At 51.2% G+C, this 17,759-nt stretch overlaps 2 protein-coding genes across 2 annotated transcripts; both read left to right on the forward strand.

Moving 5' to 3' along the window:
- The first annotated feature begins 270 nt into the window (after nt 1-270).
- Nucleotides 271-1,471, forward strand: LOC100897997 (uncharacterized). Its single transcript, XM_003746610.1, has 4 exons — nt 271-455; nt 601-771; nt 927-1,049; nt 1,256-1,471. Exons 1-4 carry the CDS (start codon nt 374-376, stop codon nt 1,408-1,410), a joined length of 531 nt encoding a protein of 176 aa, XP_003746658.1. The 5' UTR covers nt 271-373; the 3' UTR covers nt 1,411-1,471.
- Nucleotides 1,472-7,048: 5,577 nt separating this feature from the next.
- LOC100898142 (uncharacterized) lies at nt 7,049-8,435 on the forward strand. Its single transcript, XM_003746611.1, has 4 exons — nt 7,049-7,358; nt 7,466-7,633; nt 7,747-7,863; nt 8,128-8,435. The coding sequence occupies exons 1-4, from the start codon at nt 7,190-7,192 to the stop codon at nt 8,253-8,255; spliced, it is 582 nt and encodes a 193-aa protein (XP_003746659.1). The 5' UTR covers nt 7,049-7,189; the 3' UTR covers nt 8,256-8,435.
- Nucleotides 8,436-17,759: the final 9,324 nt, after the last annotated feature.

Below are 17,759 nucleotides of genomic sequence, written 5' to 3' on the forward strand. Positions count from 1 at the left end.
AGTCTCTGAATGCTGTACGCTGGTATATTTTCCCGAATTCTGGGATTTGATGCGACCGAATGCAGGATTCACTGGTTAGGAAAGAAAAGTCAAGAGACGATTGAGGTGGCTTGCAGGCACCGGTCGTGAGTTTGACTCATCCGTCAGGCAGTCAGTCATGAAATGGCGTCATTCCCTCCGGAACCTTTACGCCTTTTGGAGAATCGTTTTCACGAACATGGATTGAAAGCCGCTTTCATCGAAGCATCTTATCACCAAGAGTCTTAAAGCAGCCTTTTCGCGGCGGAGGAAAGCTCGAATATTAATCCATCGAGCTCAAATTTCATCCACCACTACACCGACGTCGCTTCGGCTCCCGACAATTCAAGGTCCGATGTCGGCTTACGCCATGAGGTCGGTTCTGGCGGTTTTCATAGTTTCTGTCGCCGTTTCCTGCTGCGAGGGTGCTTGTGATGGTGAGTGCATGGAGAAGATCAGAAATGGGGCGAGCGACTTGATCCTCTTCCCCGTCATCTAGATTCGGACTAGCGAGCGCTGCATGGAGCCTTAGAATGACCCTACCCTCAATGATCGTGAATGTTTGTTTCCCGTATCTCAAAGGGGGACTCCTAGATTGGAGCAATGTGAGAGAATTGACTTTCCTACGGGGCGAGAAGACGAAATTAGACCCAAAGGGAGTGACTAATCTGAAGGAGGAAACCCGACTTCAATGCATGAGCTTCTACATATGCCTAATCAAGAAGGCCGCAGGCGGGCGCTGCAAGAAACCTGGTGAGTCAGAAGTTCTCAGAGACAGGACTGGGGCCTGCTGTGAATGAAATCGGTTGGAGTATCGTTGCGCGTCAGACTGCGCGTCTCAAAGTCAGATAAATTTTGGAGCCTATCCAGTGAGGCGACGTAAAACCTCGTGTTTCGTTCCTTCATAGACCAGGGAGCGTACGATCTTTCAAAATGGGTGTGCGACGTCGAGTACCATGAAGGCTGGCTGGTGTGGGTGCTGCTTTCAAAGCTGGAATGCGAGACTAGCACTGAGGAATGCGTCGACCCAAGTGAGTTTCGATCGGAAATCTCGAGCAACCTAGCATCCATACGTATACCCTGAGACACCTGTGTATAAGTGGAAAAGTCCGCACTTATACACTCACTGCAGATATCCGCAATTTCTGATTTTTGTAACTTTTGAAACACATGTATCGCTTTCTCGCTCCAACATTCGGCGAACATACCGTAAACACGCGATCCCCCTTCTCTGTAGACTCGTGCAGCTTGCGATACGCTCCCGAGCTGACACCGATAGGGGTCGGTTTGGTCCTGGCGATTGTCATCGTTGCCACCTTGCTCTTGGTCGGTGTATGCTGCGGAATCGCGAGATGCTGCTGTCCATCAGGGAATCGCAAACATTCCCGCTGAAAGAAACATGCACGTTTCAAATATATCCTCTGAGCCGAATAAAAGTCCTTGACTTCGATCTCGTCGGACTGAGTTTCTTCGTTTATTTTTGAAGAGGCGGCGAGCTGTGTCGTGGGCGGGAAGTCGAATTCCCATGATCTTCGCTGCGATTCCCCAAGATATACTGTGGGCTCTGTCTTTGCGAGCTAGGATCCATTACCCCGAGACCTTGAGCATAGCCGGCGCAAACTGCACGGCGGTCCCCCATGGCTGCGGCCTTCCGCAGGAAATGAAGTCGGCTCTCCGCAAATTATTGAAGATCACTACGGTTCGAGAGAGCGGAGAAAATTCCGGTGGAACTTACAGCTTGGTGGAGCCAAGCGACCCGATTTTATGATCCTGCCCGTCTAAACCTATCGAAAACCGGCGTGATTCATGCCGAGTCCATTCTTCTTGGCTGACTCTGCCGGCAGTAAGTCAGCAAACGTGAAATTTATCTCTGACTCATTCGTCGAAGAAGCTGTCCCATCCGAAGGAGCAAGTGCATCAAGGACCTCCTCGATCGGAGGCCAAGGATCGATGATTGGATGCCGCCGTCTGCATCCGCAGAACCGCGTCGGGAGTCCTGGGGGAGGATCCGTCTAGGCACTATTGACGTCGGCTCTACATTACGAGATGCCGTAGGATACTACATCCGACAGCTCATGAGCGGGCGACCGATATCTCTCTCTGAGCTGGACCTCAGCACTCAAAAGGATTCTTGGAACCCAAACACATTCCCACTTCCCCACATTCCCCACTTTCTATGAATGATTTGAAACTCCATTCCTTGTGCAGAAACGACACAACACAAGTTTCGGGAGCTATTGTTGTAAACGAACACAGCCGGAACTCGGTCCCTTCATCCGCAGTCAATCGCTGAGGACACAGAGGGGAAGATACTTATGCTCTTTAGCTTCCTGTGCAACATGGTAGTGGAGCCATTCCTTGAGATCTTCCTTGAGGAAACTCGTTAGATAGTCGCGGAAATGTTTTTTCCATGCCTCGCGAAGCTGCTCGTATTGGCCGCCTATGTACCAGCCTTGTTGAACGCATATCGGCTCGCCGATACTCTGAAACTACATAGAACAGCACCTCTCAGAACCGACTTTCTTCAAACCAGATGGAATACCCATCCGTAGAGTTCAGAGAGCATGCGAATCCGAGATACTTGCTTCCGCGTACGCTATCGATATCCCGGAGTTGGGTTTCTTCGTCTCTCTACAGGCGAAGCGGATTTCCGCGATAATTGAGTCGATGTAGCAGGAAACATCATGGTCGATGATATTCAAAGCTTTTCTCTTCCCCGCCATTTCGAAGCGGCGCAGCAAGAGAGACAAATGGATATAACACGGTTCCTCTGGGAAGCATAGTGTTGGAAGCTTTTGCGCGGAAGGATTTCATCAAGTGCAATGCCCGACGGAATACCCTCAGCTCACCTCTTTTATACAGCACGGGATCTCTGTAGATTTCCAAGCCTTCTATATGGTTCAGTCTGATACTATACGCGTCGTACCACGGAGTTTGTAACTTCGACAGCCTCTCTGTCTGATAGAATGCTCTACTTTTATACCGACTGTTGAGGGCCAGCAACACGGCCTCGAAGAAACTTCGAATTTCATCTGCGCTCGCTTCTGTAATGCTTCAGGCTGTGATCGGGACGCTCTACCGTTGGGACGCTCGCTCGAAGGCCTCGACAGTTCCGGAGCTTACGCTGACGCTCCAGTGGGCTTTTCGTTCCATCTGGCGGTGGTGGGTAGGTGACGTGTTCTTTCAAGAAGATCCCCGCAATGATTGAGGCTCCGAGCAAGAAAAGAATCCAAACCGCTTTGAGCTTCCTCGAAGCTAGCTTTCTCCGCTGCTTGGTCTCGGCGAGCCTTTTCAGGAGGATTGAGCTGAGGTCTCCGTCTGGGACTGGAAGAGAAATTCGTCGCGTCCCATGCCGAAATCTGTCCGAAATTCTCAGGCCCACACTGTCCAGGAAGCGATTCCCACCTATGTTTGAGCTGTACACGGGGTTCGCCACCGGGAGCGTATCCGTCGGATGATGAGCCGCCGGTACATCGGAACCGAGCTGTCCGTAGACACCGCGGTACGGCACCGATTCTTCTCTCCGAGTACGCGTATGCACTCTGCCGGGATGTTGATCTGGAAAAGGGCCTGCCGCCCTACAATTTCTGTTTGGAGGCTCCGGCTCGAGGCTCCCGCTGAAGAGTATCGGAATCTCTCTTATCATTCAGAGACACCCCTACAGTCGACAGGAACTTCTCGGGGAGAGGACTCCTGATTCCTGATGGATTTCCCCGATCCCGCTTATCCTCGAGCTTCGTTTTCTTCAGGGGCTCATGGTATCGAATTACCCCCTTGAAACATCCCTACTCGTGTTAAACGCAGTCCCGCGTATTTTTCCGTGTCACGATTTCGAGGAGAGGAGTGAGTCCGGGACTTTTCGCTCCTCGGCTTATTCCGGTCAGGGCGACATTTTTCTAATATGCAATCAATGCGCTATTCCCGCGATGGCTGACGGGAAAATGCTCAAAGCTTATGCCTGACTGCTTGACTTCTCCAGGCTCGGGTCCTCGAGAGCCTGAGGAGCTGGGCTTAGAAGCTATGCGAACCTTCCCCCCGACCGAGAACGACGGCTCCCAGTCGTTCACGCGCTCGAGGATCCACGCCTAAGGGATCATTGGAGATGACTGCGATTACAATATACGGGTAGATTGCCCATTCCGAGCACATTCGCCCTGAACGGCTCTGGGGTGGACTGAAATGAAGACAATAATTCTATGCATGAGCGAAGGCGGATCGTGGATGAGCATTAATTATTGTAAGAGCGTGAACTGCGCGAGTCATAAGTTCAGTTCATGTGTTCCTCATTCCTTATCCATCTAGACAGACCGGAAGATCTTTACGCGTACGGGTCAACACGGGTATATGGTGCAGATACCACGCTGGGAGATCTTCCATCAAGAAAGCATACATGTACACCTTGAAGCGCCTCTCTAGTAGATTCAAAATGTTTTCATACTCATGGATGGTGTAGAGCCATCGATTCGAACTGCAGTCTGGATGATCCAAACTCAAAAACTGCAAGGAGACTTCGATTCGGTCAGGAGTCAGATGGCTCGGAATTCGATGTGAGTCTGCATCATACACCTTAATCCAAGACTTGGAAGCAAGTACTAGCTTTTTTAGCCGAAATTTCCAGGAGCGAGTTCGGAATCGAGGCGTATACATTCACGAACATGATTTCCAAGTGGGCTGATCTCAAAACGCATTTGATATCACCATCGACGACCAGTGAGCCCCGTTTCCCCCTCATCTCTACACCCTCCAGTTCGAGGGTGAGGCGTACTTGACAAGGATTCGTGTCTGGAAAATATGATTATCATGCGTTATAGCCCTTCGAGGCTCTTTCATGCGGATCGGAGACCTACGGGAAGATAAGAATGAGCGGAGATGACGAGCCTGATACCGACAAGGATCTAAAGCACAATGATTATTGTAAGAAAGCCATCGGGAGAGACTTCAGCCTCAGATGGGTGAGGAAGTGAGATATCGGAATCCTTTCACATCCGACGGGGGGAAGGGAGGGGGGCGGGGAAATCATGGGATTCTGGGCTAGGTCATCAAGCCTACCTCCCGGAATACAAATGGCAAGCTAGAGATTCCCCGCGAGTCGTTTCCTTTTCTGAATCGAATAAGAGAATCGTCGACTACGACAGGAGTTGGGACCCATACTGATCGGCTGTCATTTTCGCGAGGACTCTACGTCATCGAGAGCGGAGGCAAGCTACGTCTGGGATAAGGGAGTGGCCTTCGGCCGAAAACTGGCTCCCACTGACCGGGAATGACTTCCGTGGATCCGGCTCGCTCAACATTGATCTTGTATATTTGCAGACTGTAGGCTTTGAACCTTGCGTATTCGAGAGTCGACAAATCACTCCGGAAAAAGTACTCTCTCTCCTTGATGGACCGACTAACGGCCTGAGTCAATGCGTCGAAGAAGCTGTTCCTCTCGTCCTCGCTCGCCTCTACAAGGGTGCAGACCGTGAGAGTGACAAGTGTTCCTTCGTAGACGACGGGTCTGAGCTCGTGCACTGTTAGTCTCACCCACGGATGGATCCCACGTATTGCTTATTCTCGGTAGGGGACGCATCGTGGGTCTCGGTCTTGTGGACAAGTATATGAATCCAGCGAGCGACGAAGCCAGTAGGAAGGCAACGCACAGACACGTGCATTTCAACGAAGCTTTCTCTCTAGTTTTCTCTTCTTGTATCAATTTGTGCAGATACAGACTGTTCCCTGGAAAACGGGACCGATAGCTCGACCGATCCCCTTAGGGTAACTTCTTGCAGAGCAAAGACTAGAGCTCTGACGTGGGACAGAATCTCACCTCCGAGTGAGGTTGGTATCGATCTCATCGCCGAGAAACGCTGAGGTGCAACAATACTCGACGGTATGGAGTCACCCGTCGGAAGAGTGAGAGCCGTTGGGAGAGCGGCATCCCTCGATGAAATGACGCCAGCTGGTAGAGTGAGACCCCTCGATAGATAGGAAATCGTTCGAGAAGTGTCCCTCATGGATAGACGGGAGGGTTGCGGTTTACAATGGCTGCGATTCCGAGAAGGGGTTCTCTTCCGCGATCGATGATCCATCAGCTTGGGAGGTATTGAACTCTGCGCATGGAATCAATCGGAGGTATCTGAAGAGCAGGCGTCGCTGGAGGAGAACCGAGGAAAGATCGGCAGTGATAGTTTCACACACTCGACAATCATGAACCTCTTCCGGGAAGCATGTCTGGACACCGATTCATCTTCGATTTTATCGCAGAAATCCTCTAGCTTCGTTTTCCGTGAGAACCTGCGATATACTTACTGACGCCGCCTGACGCGAACTGCCGGAAGCGATAGAGATACAGAGTCGGATGCCTCGTTTCTCAATGACGGCAGCGTGTCGGAGCGCGGACAACACTTCCTAGCATCGAAGCAGTCGGTCTCCTTGCAGAAGCAAATATCCCGGGAACTGCGACCATGTGAAATCACCCATAAGCTCATCGGTGTACTAGACTCTCCTCTGGGTCCTGTTTGATTGTGAGTGCTAGGGGGTTGGGGATCACGTCTCAAGGAGGTTCGATCCTCGAGGGCTTCCATTGGAATCAGACGCTTGAGAATGTGTTCACTCCCCCGGAGCTAAACTCCGGGAGGATTCAAGGTCAGTCAGCTCCCCACGCACTGACCGACTTTGTCGAGTCATAGAATTCACCCTGAGCGAATGACTTCTCAGGTGAACGCTGCTCATTCGAGCAGATCTCTCCTTGTCGGGGATATCCTCTCAGGCGTCTCGTGAATCGTGAACGCGATTTCTATTCGTGGAGGGATTGAAGCTTCTCAATCTTGATAAATCCATTCGGATCAGTGCTCGGGAGCTGCCTCTCGGGGAAAGCAGCGCGACGGTCGGGAATTCTTGTCCGTTGAGAGAGATTTCTGTCCATGATGCGACGCTCTCCCAAGAACTATTTCACTGTAGCGCTCTTGAAGAGTCACCACAACAATAGCTCTCTTCAGCTAGAATCTCCTCTCGCCTCCGTGAAGAGGATCATTGCACTCGATACACTCTCGTCGAGATGGGACTGACGAATGGACGGCTCAATAATATGGACGTTCTATTGTGATCGATTCAAAATAAGGGAAACATCTTGAGGTCTCCGCCGGAGCTCCCATCGCATCCGAGGCTTCGAATTGTGTGCGTCTTTCCCGAGATGGAGGTACCCGGTGGACCCAGAATTTGGAGGTACTGGGTGATCTTCTCGATCTGCTTGGGCACTCTGTCGTGCGATGAGACAACCCCCTCGAACGACTTGCCCATCGACGAGCTTCTCAATGCTCCCTCGTATTCTGTGAAGGGTTCGGATCACGAGATCTGTCCACGTGAGTATTTCCGCATAAGAGCTTCAAGCTCAGGCTTCCATTCGGGGTGATAAGCGACTTTGCTGCTCGAAGACAACACGACGGCTCCATTTTCTTTGTATCCACAGCGGGGTACACCTTCTTGCCGTCGATTCACACACGTTTTTTCGCTGCGACGGCGACCGCGACGCGAATTCGTGCCCTACTCGATGACTATAGTCAGTTACAATGCGTCAACTCCCCTCAGTGTCATGATTCGAAATCGATTCCCGGCGCAGTGGTATGCCTACTCAACTGTAAGAACCGCGGTCGCTGGATTTCACAATACTTGCCGCATGCCTCATTCCATGAGAAATCCAAAGCCGAGTAGCGGACTTGATCGCTAATTGGAAACTATCGCTTTTTTCAGTTTCACACAGAGGAGCCGAGTGGAATTGTACCGTGGCCGATGACTCGACGAAATCCATCGCGAACGCTGTCGTAGAATGCGAACATCTCGAATCATTCTTCTTCTGCGTGCTGGACGGTTGTATGACCTTGGGTCTTTCGCAAAATTATGAACTTCGATGAAGTTACCTAGGCTATCAGTCGCGGCGGTCCGCCTTCGACTCGGATTTGCGAAGAATGCAATGGGTGTTGATCATGACTCTGAACGTACCATGATACATGATATGTCGTTGACTCTCGCAGAAAAAAATCTGGGCTCGACGGCGATCACTAAAGACGAACGAGTTCATACTATAGGTACTCTCTGGGTGACGAGGTGTTATACTCTAAATGACTTTTTCAGATTCGTGCATTCTCCGATTCGAACTGGGAAGCTGGAATACTTGGAAAACCGTAGCTGTTGCCACAGGGGCGGTCATATCTATTGGCATCATCGGAGTCTTCGTCGCCTGGAAACTCAGACAAAGATAGCGCGCCGATGGTCATTGCGTCGAGCGGCCCGAGCTCAAAAACGGCGCGAACTTCTGATCTACTGTACCGATGTTCTTCACATGACGAAAACGAGGGAGGCTGCACCTCGTAGCGCGTCGTCTGCGCCGGATAGCACCAGATTTTCCCGCAGCGAATCGCTGAATAAATCCGAGTGTCCGAGCCCAACGCCCGAGAGATCTACGACGAAGCCGCACGACTCGATCAGGCTTCCGGTCTTTATTTAACACTCCGTGCCCACCATTGGAGGACAAATCGGCCTCCTCGAATGGAAATACAGACTATAGGGCAAATCACATTCAAGCTTCCTAAGCCAAATTCATGAACACAATAGTACGCTGCGCGCCGACAGATTGGAGATTCCGGTTCGACTGTCAGGACGGCAATCTGGAGCGAGACTGGTACCTTTGCTCGTTTCTCGTACACTCGAACCATTCAGAATACGCGGCATTCTCTCGTCGTCCGTTGTCTCCCGTTTCCACCGGCGCCTGGAAGGAATAGATTGAGGATCTACGTTCCATTAATCGATGTATGTCTCGGCTTATGCGGAAGATCCTCTCATTGAAAGCTAGTCCGACGGTACACATGTCTTGTCACATTCAAGAACATAGTTAGGATTTCTGAGCAAGATTCAACAATTGAACCCAGGAACGGACTCCCGCGGAACTGACCCAGCGGAGGCCTAGGGTGAAGATTCTCTCCATGCTGATTGATCAGAACTTATTGTGAAGTGCGAGTGGAGGCTCACCTTGGCAATTAAATTACCACAGACGTGAGTTCGATTAGTGTTGTTAGCTCGTGATCCCCGGGATGAGCTACTTTATCTTACTTGAGGCTTCATCGGATCCCTGTCTGTCCCGGAGTCGCTTCTTCTTTTCCGTTTCCACTTTCTCGATGAGAAATGCCTCTTTCTCTTCGGGAGACATAAGCTTAATTCGAATTTGTTCGAATATGCTCAACTTTAGGGTTTTGATGATTTCTTCGGTTTCGGAGTCTGTTTTTCCCGTCCCGTCGACCCTCGACTCGGATTCGCCGGAATGTTTGACCCTCGGCAGTTCGGCAATGACTGCGCCGTCAGGCAGTAAATCGGGCCGGAAACCAGGCGACACCTGGTTCGCTGGTGGCTTGTTCGACATTCTTCTGTAAAAGCGAATGTCATGTCATGAAACAATGACGCTCGACAATTAATGAGGTGATCGATAGGAAATGGGGATAGCCTGCGGGACCCCGCAAGGTGCTTGTTTCCGGCTCCGAGGCCCACGGATCATCGCTCGGAGTTCACTTTCGAAAATTATGTCAGATTTCTCACGCAGCTCGAAAACTATGGACTCCCTCCGAAGGATGAAGGAGCATTCCAGAAGTCAGCGATATGGATTTTCCGAATCTGCGGCGTCACATCTCCCTATCAATGTTCCGTGTATCGAGAAGATAGCTATTTTTGAGTCACCAGGTACCCCCACTAATCCCCCACATAATCGCTAGACTATATCTCTCGTTCGCACCACGATGTTCGGTTAGAAAACAAACAAAGAGATACGTGGACCCTCGATCAATGCACATTGCACGTAATCGTCAGAAAACTCTTACGATTGACGAAGCATCATGGCGGGTCGAAAATTCGTGAATGGCCAAAAAATATGTCTCCAGCTTAGCGTCAGGTCTCTACCAAGTTATCGCGCGCCCGTCTTTTCCGGGCTCCATGCTCATCAGCCTCTTCGTATATATATTCCAGTGGGAGTGGAGCCGCTAGGAGCTCGACTCGATCATGATTCATGATCAATTATTGTCTCGAAAATGAGTTGGAAGGGCCTCGATTATTGGTGACGTGATTGTATGGATTTCTCCGCTCAAATTAAACGGAATCCTCGGAGCAAAACTTCCGTTCAACATTCGAGACTATCGCACAATCTCGACCTGGAATTTCCCTTCCGAATAGTTGTTCTGCTCGCATCAATTTGGCCGCCATGACACTCGTGGGCGCAGCCGCCATTATGTGAGAACTTCATATGGGCCAGCGACGTACCTTCCGCAGAATCTGCGCTATGTCACGAAAGCACCATCCCGGTACATGTAGTTCACCATGTAAACAAAACGAAAACACTGAAAAATATAGTCCCAACGGAAAAACACAGGGAAGTCAACGAGTTGCTCGTAGGTTCTCACACAGCAATAGCTAGGTATCCCGGGGATCCCCTTTCCCTCACAGAGAGGGCGCACCAAAAGTGCCTTCCTTTCGGGAAGGCTTCCAACGACTGCAGGCCAAACTCCGGAAACCACAATGATGCACCCATGTCAGTAGAGCTCGGCTCTCTCAAGAGGCAACTCACCTCTTCAACGAGCACAAGGGACTTTTGTGAACGCCCCGCGGAGTTTCCTAGCGAAGCTGAACCGCCCTCGTCAATCGCGGCCGTCGTCGTCTCGATTGTGCTGCGCATCGAATGTCGATGTACATGAGAGTTCTCCGAATCTCGAGTTCCACTGGGAGCTGTGTGTCCTAGGCAATGCCATTTTAAAATGGATGTGTTCTGTCGAAATTGAATGAGGCATCCGAGGCAAGGGTCGAGAGTGCGGCCGCGAATCGTGACGGTAACGAGGACTGTCGCCTTTGAGTCCCATCCGGATACTCTATTCTGTCTGTTCTTTTCTTTCAGAAGACTTGACGACTCTTCTGTTGAAAATCAAGTCATCGACGCGGGACGAGAAGGCTTAGCTCCACATCGCGCAATGCGCTCCCCGGCAATGGTCAATACGTATCATGCCTAAACCGGCGGTAGAGTCGATTTTGATCTAGATTCCACCGAAAGCTCTGCGTGGATTCGGGTTCAAGATCGTTTCGGCACCCACGATTTCCGCACCGGAATTCAAGCAACTTCTGTGAGAAGTCCCGTGCGGGCAAGTTTTCGTTTGCTCCGAGCTTTTTCCTGGGCTTTGCTCATCCGGCAGTCACGAAGGTGGCGAACGAGATTCAAAAAACACGGCACGGAAGTCCACTACCACGAAGAGGCCTCTCAAGGGTTCCTTGTCTCTTTCTAATCTTCCCTGTCTCCACTGTTCTTGTCTTTGTCAGTTCACTACTTCGGAATGCGCCTATCACGAGTTCGATTCGAGAAAAAAATCTGAGTCACCGCCGCCGTTCGTCTCTCTGAGTCGGTCCTTATAGGTTTTCTGGACCCGACCGCACGCAAGCCGGGAGAAAGAGGGGGACGAAAATTCAGGTCCCCAGTGGAAAATCCGGGCTTGCCTAGGACGGAGCCCGCCTATTTGCGGATGACGACACATGATCGAGCTCCGGTCGCGTGCAGTCGAAGGGTCGCTCCATGAGTACAGTCTAATGGGGCATATCAAGTCGGGATGTCGGATGATCGGGGTGTTTTTCTGACTGAGTGACTTGACGCCTCCACGGTCGTCATACCCTTGTTACAGTGTCCATTCGTTGAAGTTTTGTTCTCGATCCAAAGGCATCCGCTGTGTGTTTGGTTTTTTTAGCTTTCCGCTGGCGTAAGGGCTAGTGTTTTCCCAGTCACTCGATCCGAAGCATCTTGACGACAATCCGCGTTCGAAAAACAATGAAGACGAGTTTCCCTCTAAAAAATGATCTTTGTCGAATGACGCGGTCCCGTCTACGATATTTGCGAAAACGCTCCACGACGACGGTGGCCAAAATGATTGTAAGGGACCCGCCTCGGTTCGATCCTGCGACAAAACACCGTAGCGTGTATTTTGTTTTCTTTTCTGGATACCTGCACACAGCCGAGACGAGGGAAGACTTCACCACGTTAATAGAGTTCCATGGAAGCCGTCGTAAACCTTACAATCAGACTTTCAGCTCTGTTTCGGGTTACCGAGCGTGACGTTTCAGGCACGCAGCTCAACCAGGAACAATCAACGCGTATCGCTGTAGGAACAGCTGCGATGCACCGGAGGAGCTCGCCCGCCTGACAACTGACGCCAAAACTTACACCACGAAATATCCCGTAATTTTTCTGGAGCTTGAATCTCTTCAGGGGGACCCCGAGCTCTTTCGTCAAATGAGCAATGCCTCAGAGATATTGACGGAGCTAATGATTTTCGGATTCTCAAGCATGGCTCAATGAGCTTCGCTGCGCCTCGGAATGAGCTTTTTCTGCTCCAGCAGTACAAATTTCCCTTGTGGCGAATTTTTGCACTCGCCTCGGACTCTCATCTCGCGCGGATTCCGCTCACTGACCCTCGATGCTCACGGCCACGGAATCGCGAAAAGCTCAGTAATTTGATGACCTTTCACCCCGAACAGTATCGAGCGGGGTCTTCTGGTCTTCCTTGCCGTGCTGGTCAGACCATCTGACAAAACTTCAGCGCTTGGTTCATCCCGCTCACGACCCTTACCCGAGTTGACCGGTTCTTTTTCTCATGTAGATCTTCACAATGTTCCGCTCTAAAGAAATAGGCGCAGTCGCGCAAACCTGACTTGTTACGCTCGAGCCCCGCCTTTCATTATTGTTGCTCTGCGAGCGCACCTCGTGAGGTGTACGTTCGAAGCTCACGCCCTCAGCGGATCGACGTGGGATGAGCTTCCGTTCCGACTGGGCTTGTGACTTTGGCTCCGGTTAAACAATGGCCATTCGTTACATTCCTGAACCATCTACTGGTTAATTACTCTCGTCGTCTTCCCCCATATTCTGATTCAATGTCCCGCGTGAGATTCGCCTGTCGAAGCGCTCGAGAGAGAGAAGAGCTATTTGAATTGATAAATCAATATGCGTGAAGTTCCACATCGACAAGCTTCCCCGTTGGCTCGTGGCGCTTCACAACCAACTTGTCGAGAGAATGCACGCCGGGTCGTGGAGCCGTGACTCGGATCTTAATTTGACACCGGCTGTCATTCTTCTCCGAGAGTGATTTTCATTCAGGCTGCCCGCGGAGAGACCGTTGATCAACTCGTTCACAGCCGCTGCCTCTAAAGAAAAATGCTCGCTTGACATAGCCACAGAAAGGCGGAGAAACGACGACTCGCTTTGACGAGCGATTTCACGCCGCAGGTTCGTTTCGTGATATCGCTCCCAGAAGCGATGCATGGGACGTCGCGCCGCCGTGTCAAGTTCCGGTCTAGCCTACCGCTAAGGATTTCTCTTGATGATTCTTCTTCTCCCTGATGACAGAGCTGTTGTCAGGAAACATCGGGACGAGAGAAATCAATTGAAATCTGCGAAACGAAACTCCGTGCTGAACCTTCAGAGGGAATTGGTACCTATCGATCCGAAATCATCTGCCCCCAATGGGGCAGAAGCATCCCGACCCACGGTCTGGCGTTGGGTGAATTCGTCAACGGGGCTCGTTGCTTCCATGGTTTTCTGCGAGGCGTTCTTCAGGACGCGAAGCGAGAATTGGATTTCAAAGAAACTGTGATATCAGTCAGTGAGAAGAAAAGATGCGATTCGCTCTGCTGTTACGACTGCGAGCGATCTGTCCGCGGTGAGAATGAAACGAGGACAAAGGATACGCCAACCACACGTCGAAGAGCGCGCGGTGCCATCGTAAAATCTGAGAAAAGAAATGTTACAGGAGAGGAGCTATCGAGCCTATCAAGAATGAATCAAATCGCTCGTGCTGCTCGTAGCAGCCACGAGACGACGCGTGAGTTTCGACAGAGATGCCCAGCGTAGCGAGGGACGTTCGAGCTCGCATCGCCGTCGGAATGGTTTACTGCGACGCCTTATCTTGAGACGCCGCGGCATGAATCGGGGTAGAATGAGTGGTTTTTGACCGTCGACACCGCGCCCTCGAACAGCTCTAGTCGCGGCGAATTCCGATGTGCCAATGAATTCCATCCGTGGCGACCAACCCGACGACCCGCTCCTAGTGACTCATCAGACAAATTCGAATGTGTCGGTTGCGGGGATGTGAATGTCGAATCTTCGATCCTCGAACCAGAGCCCAGCTTCGAAAGTCGAGGCGCAGCTTCCGGATACTCGAGCGCGAGGGGACCCTCCTCGCTGCTGACGCATAATCAGAGAATCAACTACCGCCGCGCGATAGCGTCGAATTCTGTGGAATTCAAGGTGCCCCATCAGTTACCCCCGGGAGCGGTCGAGTTCCGCATCTCGTGGTAATGGCTTTTGCATTCGGGAGGCTAGAGATCTAGCATTTGGATTCTTACAGATTGGAGTTCAGTCCGCGAGTTAGAAGAGACTCTGTGTGTCCAGTCGTACCACACAGACTCTCGTCGCAACTCCAGAGGTACCCTGAAGATGACGTCCGGGAGAATTCACATGATGCGTTAAAAGCAGCAACCGAGCAAAGGACTGAGAAAGACTGACCGCTCCAACCGTCAAAAGTCCCGGCCTCGCAACTGAATTTACGTTGAGAGCATGAGCATTCCTTGCGTGGGGAACACTGCTCTGTGTAGCTCCACAGCGCTAGATTGATCGCCTCCGGCAATTTATCTAGGTATTGTAAGATAAACTTTGCGGTTCTCTCACTTAGCGAAGCTCTGTACGAAATTGATCAAGACACGAAGTGGTTGGATTTCTAGACCCGATGAATAAGTAGGAACTCAAGCTCAATAACTAATTGTTATATATCGACTCAGTAAAATGAGTGACTCCATCGAGTTTATGGGATCCTCGATGGGGATCTCGACCGACGGGATCCCCTTCCTTCCCACACTATTCCATCGAGATGGACTGCGTCCACGCCAGCGCCTACTGGCGGATGCGCAGCGTCACTCTGCTCGTCGCCGAGTCCTTGTTGCCGGCGTCGACACTTCCGGCGAGATCAGAACGTATCAGCCCAAAAATGCCTGATTCCCGTAGAAACCCTCATGTGCATATCCATAGCGAGCTCGAAGGGAGTGCTACATATGTGATGAATATTCCACACGCGGCCACGATCATATTTTTTTCTCCGAATCGTTACGTGTGAAACCGCTCAGTGATAGCTTCTAATGCCATGGATTCATCCCAGGTAATCCTGATCCTTAATGAGCTTGAGAGTTCTCGAGACAACGCCGTCGGGTACAGCCGTCCGTGAGGAGCGCCGGTAGCTATCAGCAGGACGTAAAAAAAATCAAAGCAGCGAAACCGCAAGTCTGAATGGTCTGAGCGAAATTGGAGATAAAAGAAAAAAATTCTGTAGGTGAGCGAGGTATCGAAGCACGGCCTTGGGGCGCATCTTCCGGGGTCGAGGGATATCGAAAATACAAATGGTCGATGACCACCGTCGGAGTCAACAGAGTCGAGCTCGAGTGACTGAAGTTCTGAGCGGAGACGAATCTTGAACTCGAGGGGTCTGCACGACAGAAGGGAAACCCTCAAGAGGGTGCTTGGGCGAGTGCGTCCACAGAGTGGGGGGTTTAAGGGGGCTGTAGCCCCCTCCCGTATGGAGCGTTCGAATTACTAAGGTATAAGAGCGAGTCGCCATTTTGGAGATCAGCCCCATGCGAGTTCCGATCTAGCCCCCCTCTGAGAAAAACCCTGCGGAGGCCGCTGTGCTCGGGAAGCGGAGTCGAATGCGACACGGAGAAATGATCCTGCAGGTAACGAGAAATAACGCCCTTGCTCATCCGTGAAGAAAATCTGTGCAAGAAGTTTGCCGGCCGCAGGGATAGAACCCAAGCCACCTCTCTCGGGACCGGCGCCGGCGTCGTGCCGCTGAAGTTATGCGTAAGGACGCAAGAAGTGACACACGCGCAACCACTCGATCACACCTCGATCTTCTCCTACGAGTGAGTGAGTCCTCAAGTCTATCCCAAAGATCAGTGTGAGGGAGAGCTGGGAAGGCCGCCAGGACAGAGTCGAAGGAAGCGGCTGACTTTCTTGTAAGGCAATGAAGTTCTCCAATTGACCACAGAGAAGCATGCGCTCATTATCGGATTTCCTCTGCATGGCTCAGGAAGGACGTCTTCATCGAGGGATACTATGATACATACAATAATTTTCTTCAGGGCGATCGCACGCATTTGCGAACGACGTGTTGAGTCGCGATTTCGACTGAGGCATTCTGAGAGGGAGCACGTCATGAAGTCACTAGGTCCTCACATTCTTATCTGTCGAGCTCGATATCGGGAATGGGACTGGAGTCCTCCTTCCGAAATGGAGGAAATTTTTGTGGAATAGCGGGAAAATCATAGAATATTTCTCCGACTGTAGAAGTACTCATTGTTCGACGGGGGAGGAGACAGGGTGTACAGTCAATTTCCTGGTCCGTTTAGAACAATGAGGGTAGCATCGTGACGATGCGCTTCAAATGGTAACGGTCCATTCTGACGGCGAGAACACAGGGTGACGGTCGCGGAAGCTCCAATTGAGGGACACTCCTCGCTAGCTCCATCTACGAATGCTTTTACCTTCACTGTCCTAGCGGATAGGGGCCCCCTTGTGAGTCTCACTCGTCCGTGTGATTGAACACCTTCCGAACTTCCTCCGGTTTCTTGCCTAAGACCACGCTTGCGAGCATGTGGCAGCTCCGCTCGAGAAATACCCTGATACCGAGGACACTGGCTGCTTCTATTATGTCGAGGTTTGATATTTCCCAAATTCGGAGGAAGTGTCTTTCCCTAGCGTTAGACCCCAGCAGTCGGCAGCTGATCTGCTTCCCGTTCCTTAAAGCGGGCCGTTTCCATGGCGCGTGCGGTCCACTCAATGATCTTGAGCGAATTGGTGTCCTTAACATTCGACACTGGAACTGGCTCGCCGTCCCCAACGCAGAAGACTCCGAGTATCATTGTGATAGATGAAGACATTTTCTCAACCTGAGCATCCGCTTCGAAAACAGTGCCCACTTTGCTGCTCGGCTCAAACGTCACCCTATTGCGTTGACGTGATTGCGCCGCTGATCTCAGCTCCGTGACAGTTCGATCTTACTCCGTCGTCTTACCTTGAAAAGGCTTCCAACTTCACTGCGATTTAAGGCTGGACCTACATCCACTCATATTGCTTGTAGTCATGTCGGTGGGGCGCGAAACTGGAGGTGAGGTTAATCACTTGTCGCAGGGACCCGCTTCATTGATGTCCCATGGAGAGATCGTCGGCCGATTGGTCCCACAAGAAAGAACTCTGTCTACCAGCTCCGGAAGGGAACCCGACGCGGAATCTCAAAAGCACACACTCGAAAAAACGCAGCGGACTGAAATGACGCAAACCCATGCATTCCTATTAGTCGCTTCTCCGCTTTCGCTGGAGCGAGGCGTGTTTCGAGGAATAATGCAGCGTAACGATTTGCTTCAGAGAACCCGAGTTTATTCCGACTGGGGGTATACCGAGGGGGGGCGATAGCGTGACCTGAGATTCGGCATAACTTCTCTCGATCATCGAACACTAATATATTCTCTCTATTCATCTAACTGAAAGCTCCTCTTCAAGTTATGTCTCCTGAGTCTTCCTCTCAAGGAAGACCGAAGAGAATCTGGGTTTCCTCCGGTTACTTTCTTTGCACCGCGCTCGCCAGCTTCTTGCACGCCTTGCCAAGTAATCTTCTGATGTCCAGGGAAGCAGCTCTGATTAAGTCGAG

Source organism: Galendromus occidentalis, unplaced genomic scaffold, assembly GCF_000255335.2.
Source record: "Galendromus occidentalis unplaced genomic scaffold, Mocc_1.1 scf7180000077500, whole genome shotgun sequence".
NCBI lineage: Eukaryota > Metazoa > Arthropoda > Arachnida > Mesostigmata > Phytoseiidae > Galendromus > Galendromus occidentalis.

What these genes read in the sequence shown, in the direction of transcription:
- LOC100898142 (XM_003746611.1), top strand. Translation starts at nt 7,190, where the DNA reads ATGGAGGTACCCGGTGGACCCAGAATTTGGAGGTACTGGGTGATCTTC. An exon ending in GGATCACGAGATCTGTCCAC is followed by an intron (nt 7,359 to 7,465) that starts GTGAGTATTTCC and finishes TTGTATCCACAG; the next exon opens with CGGGGTACACCTTCTTGCCG. An exon ending in CTTCTTCTGCGTGCTGGACG is followed by an intron (nt 7,864 to 8,127) that starts GTTGTATGACCT and finishes TGACTTTTTCAG; the next exon opens with ATTCGTGCATTCTCCGATTC.
- LOC100897997 (XM_003746610.1), top strand. Translation starts at nt 374, where the DNA reads ATGTCGGCTTACGCCATGAGGTCGGTTCTGGCGGTTTTCATAGTTTCT. An exon ending in CTGCGAGGGTGCTTGTGATG is followed by an intron (nt 456 to 600) that starts GTGAGTGCATGG and finishes CGTATCTCAAAG; the next exon opens with GGGGACTCCTAGATTGGAGC. An exon ending in CGGGCGCTGCAAGAAACCTG is followed by an intron (nt 772 to 926) that starts GTGAGTCAGAAG and finishes GTTCCTTCATAG; the next exon opens with ACCAGGGAGCGTACGATCTT.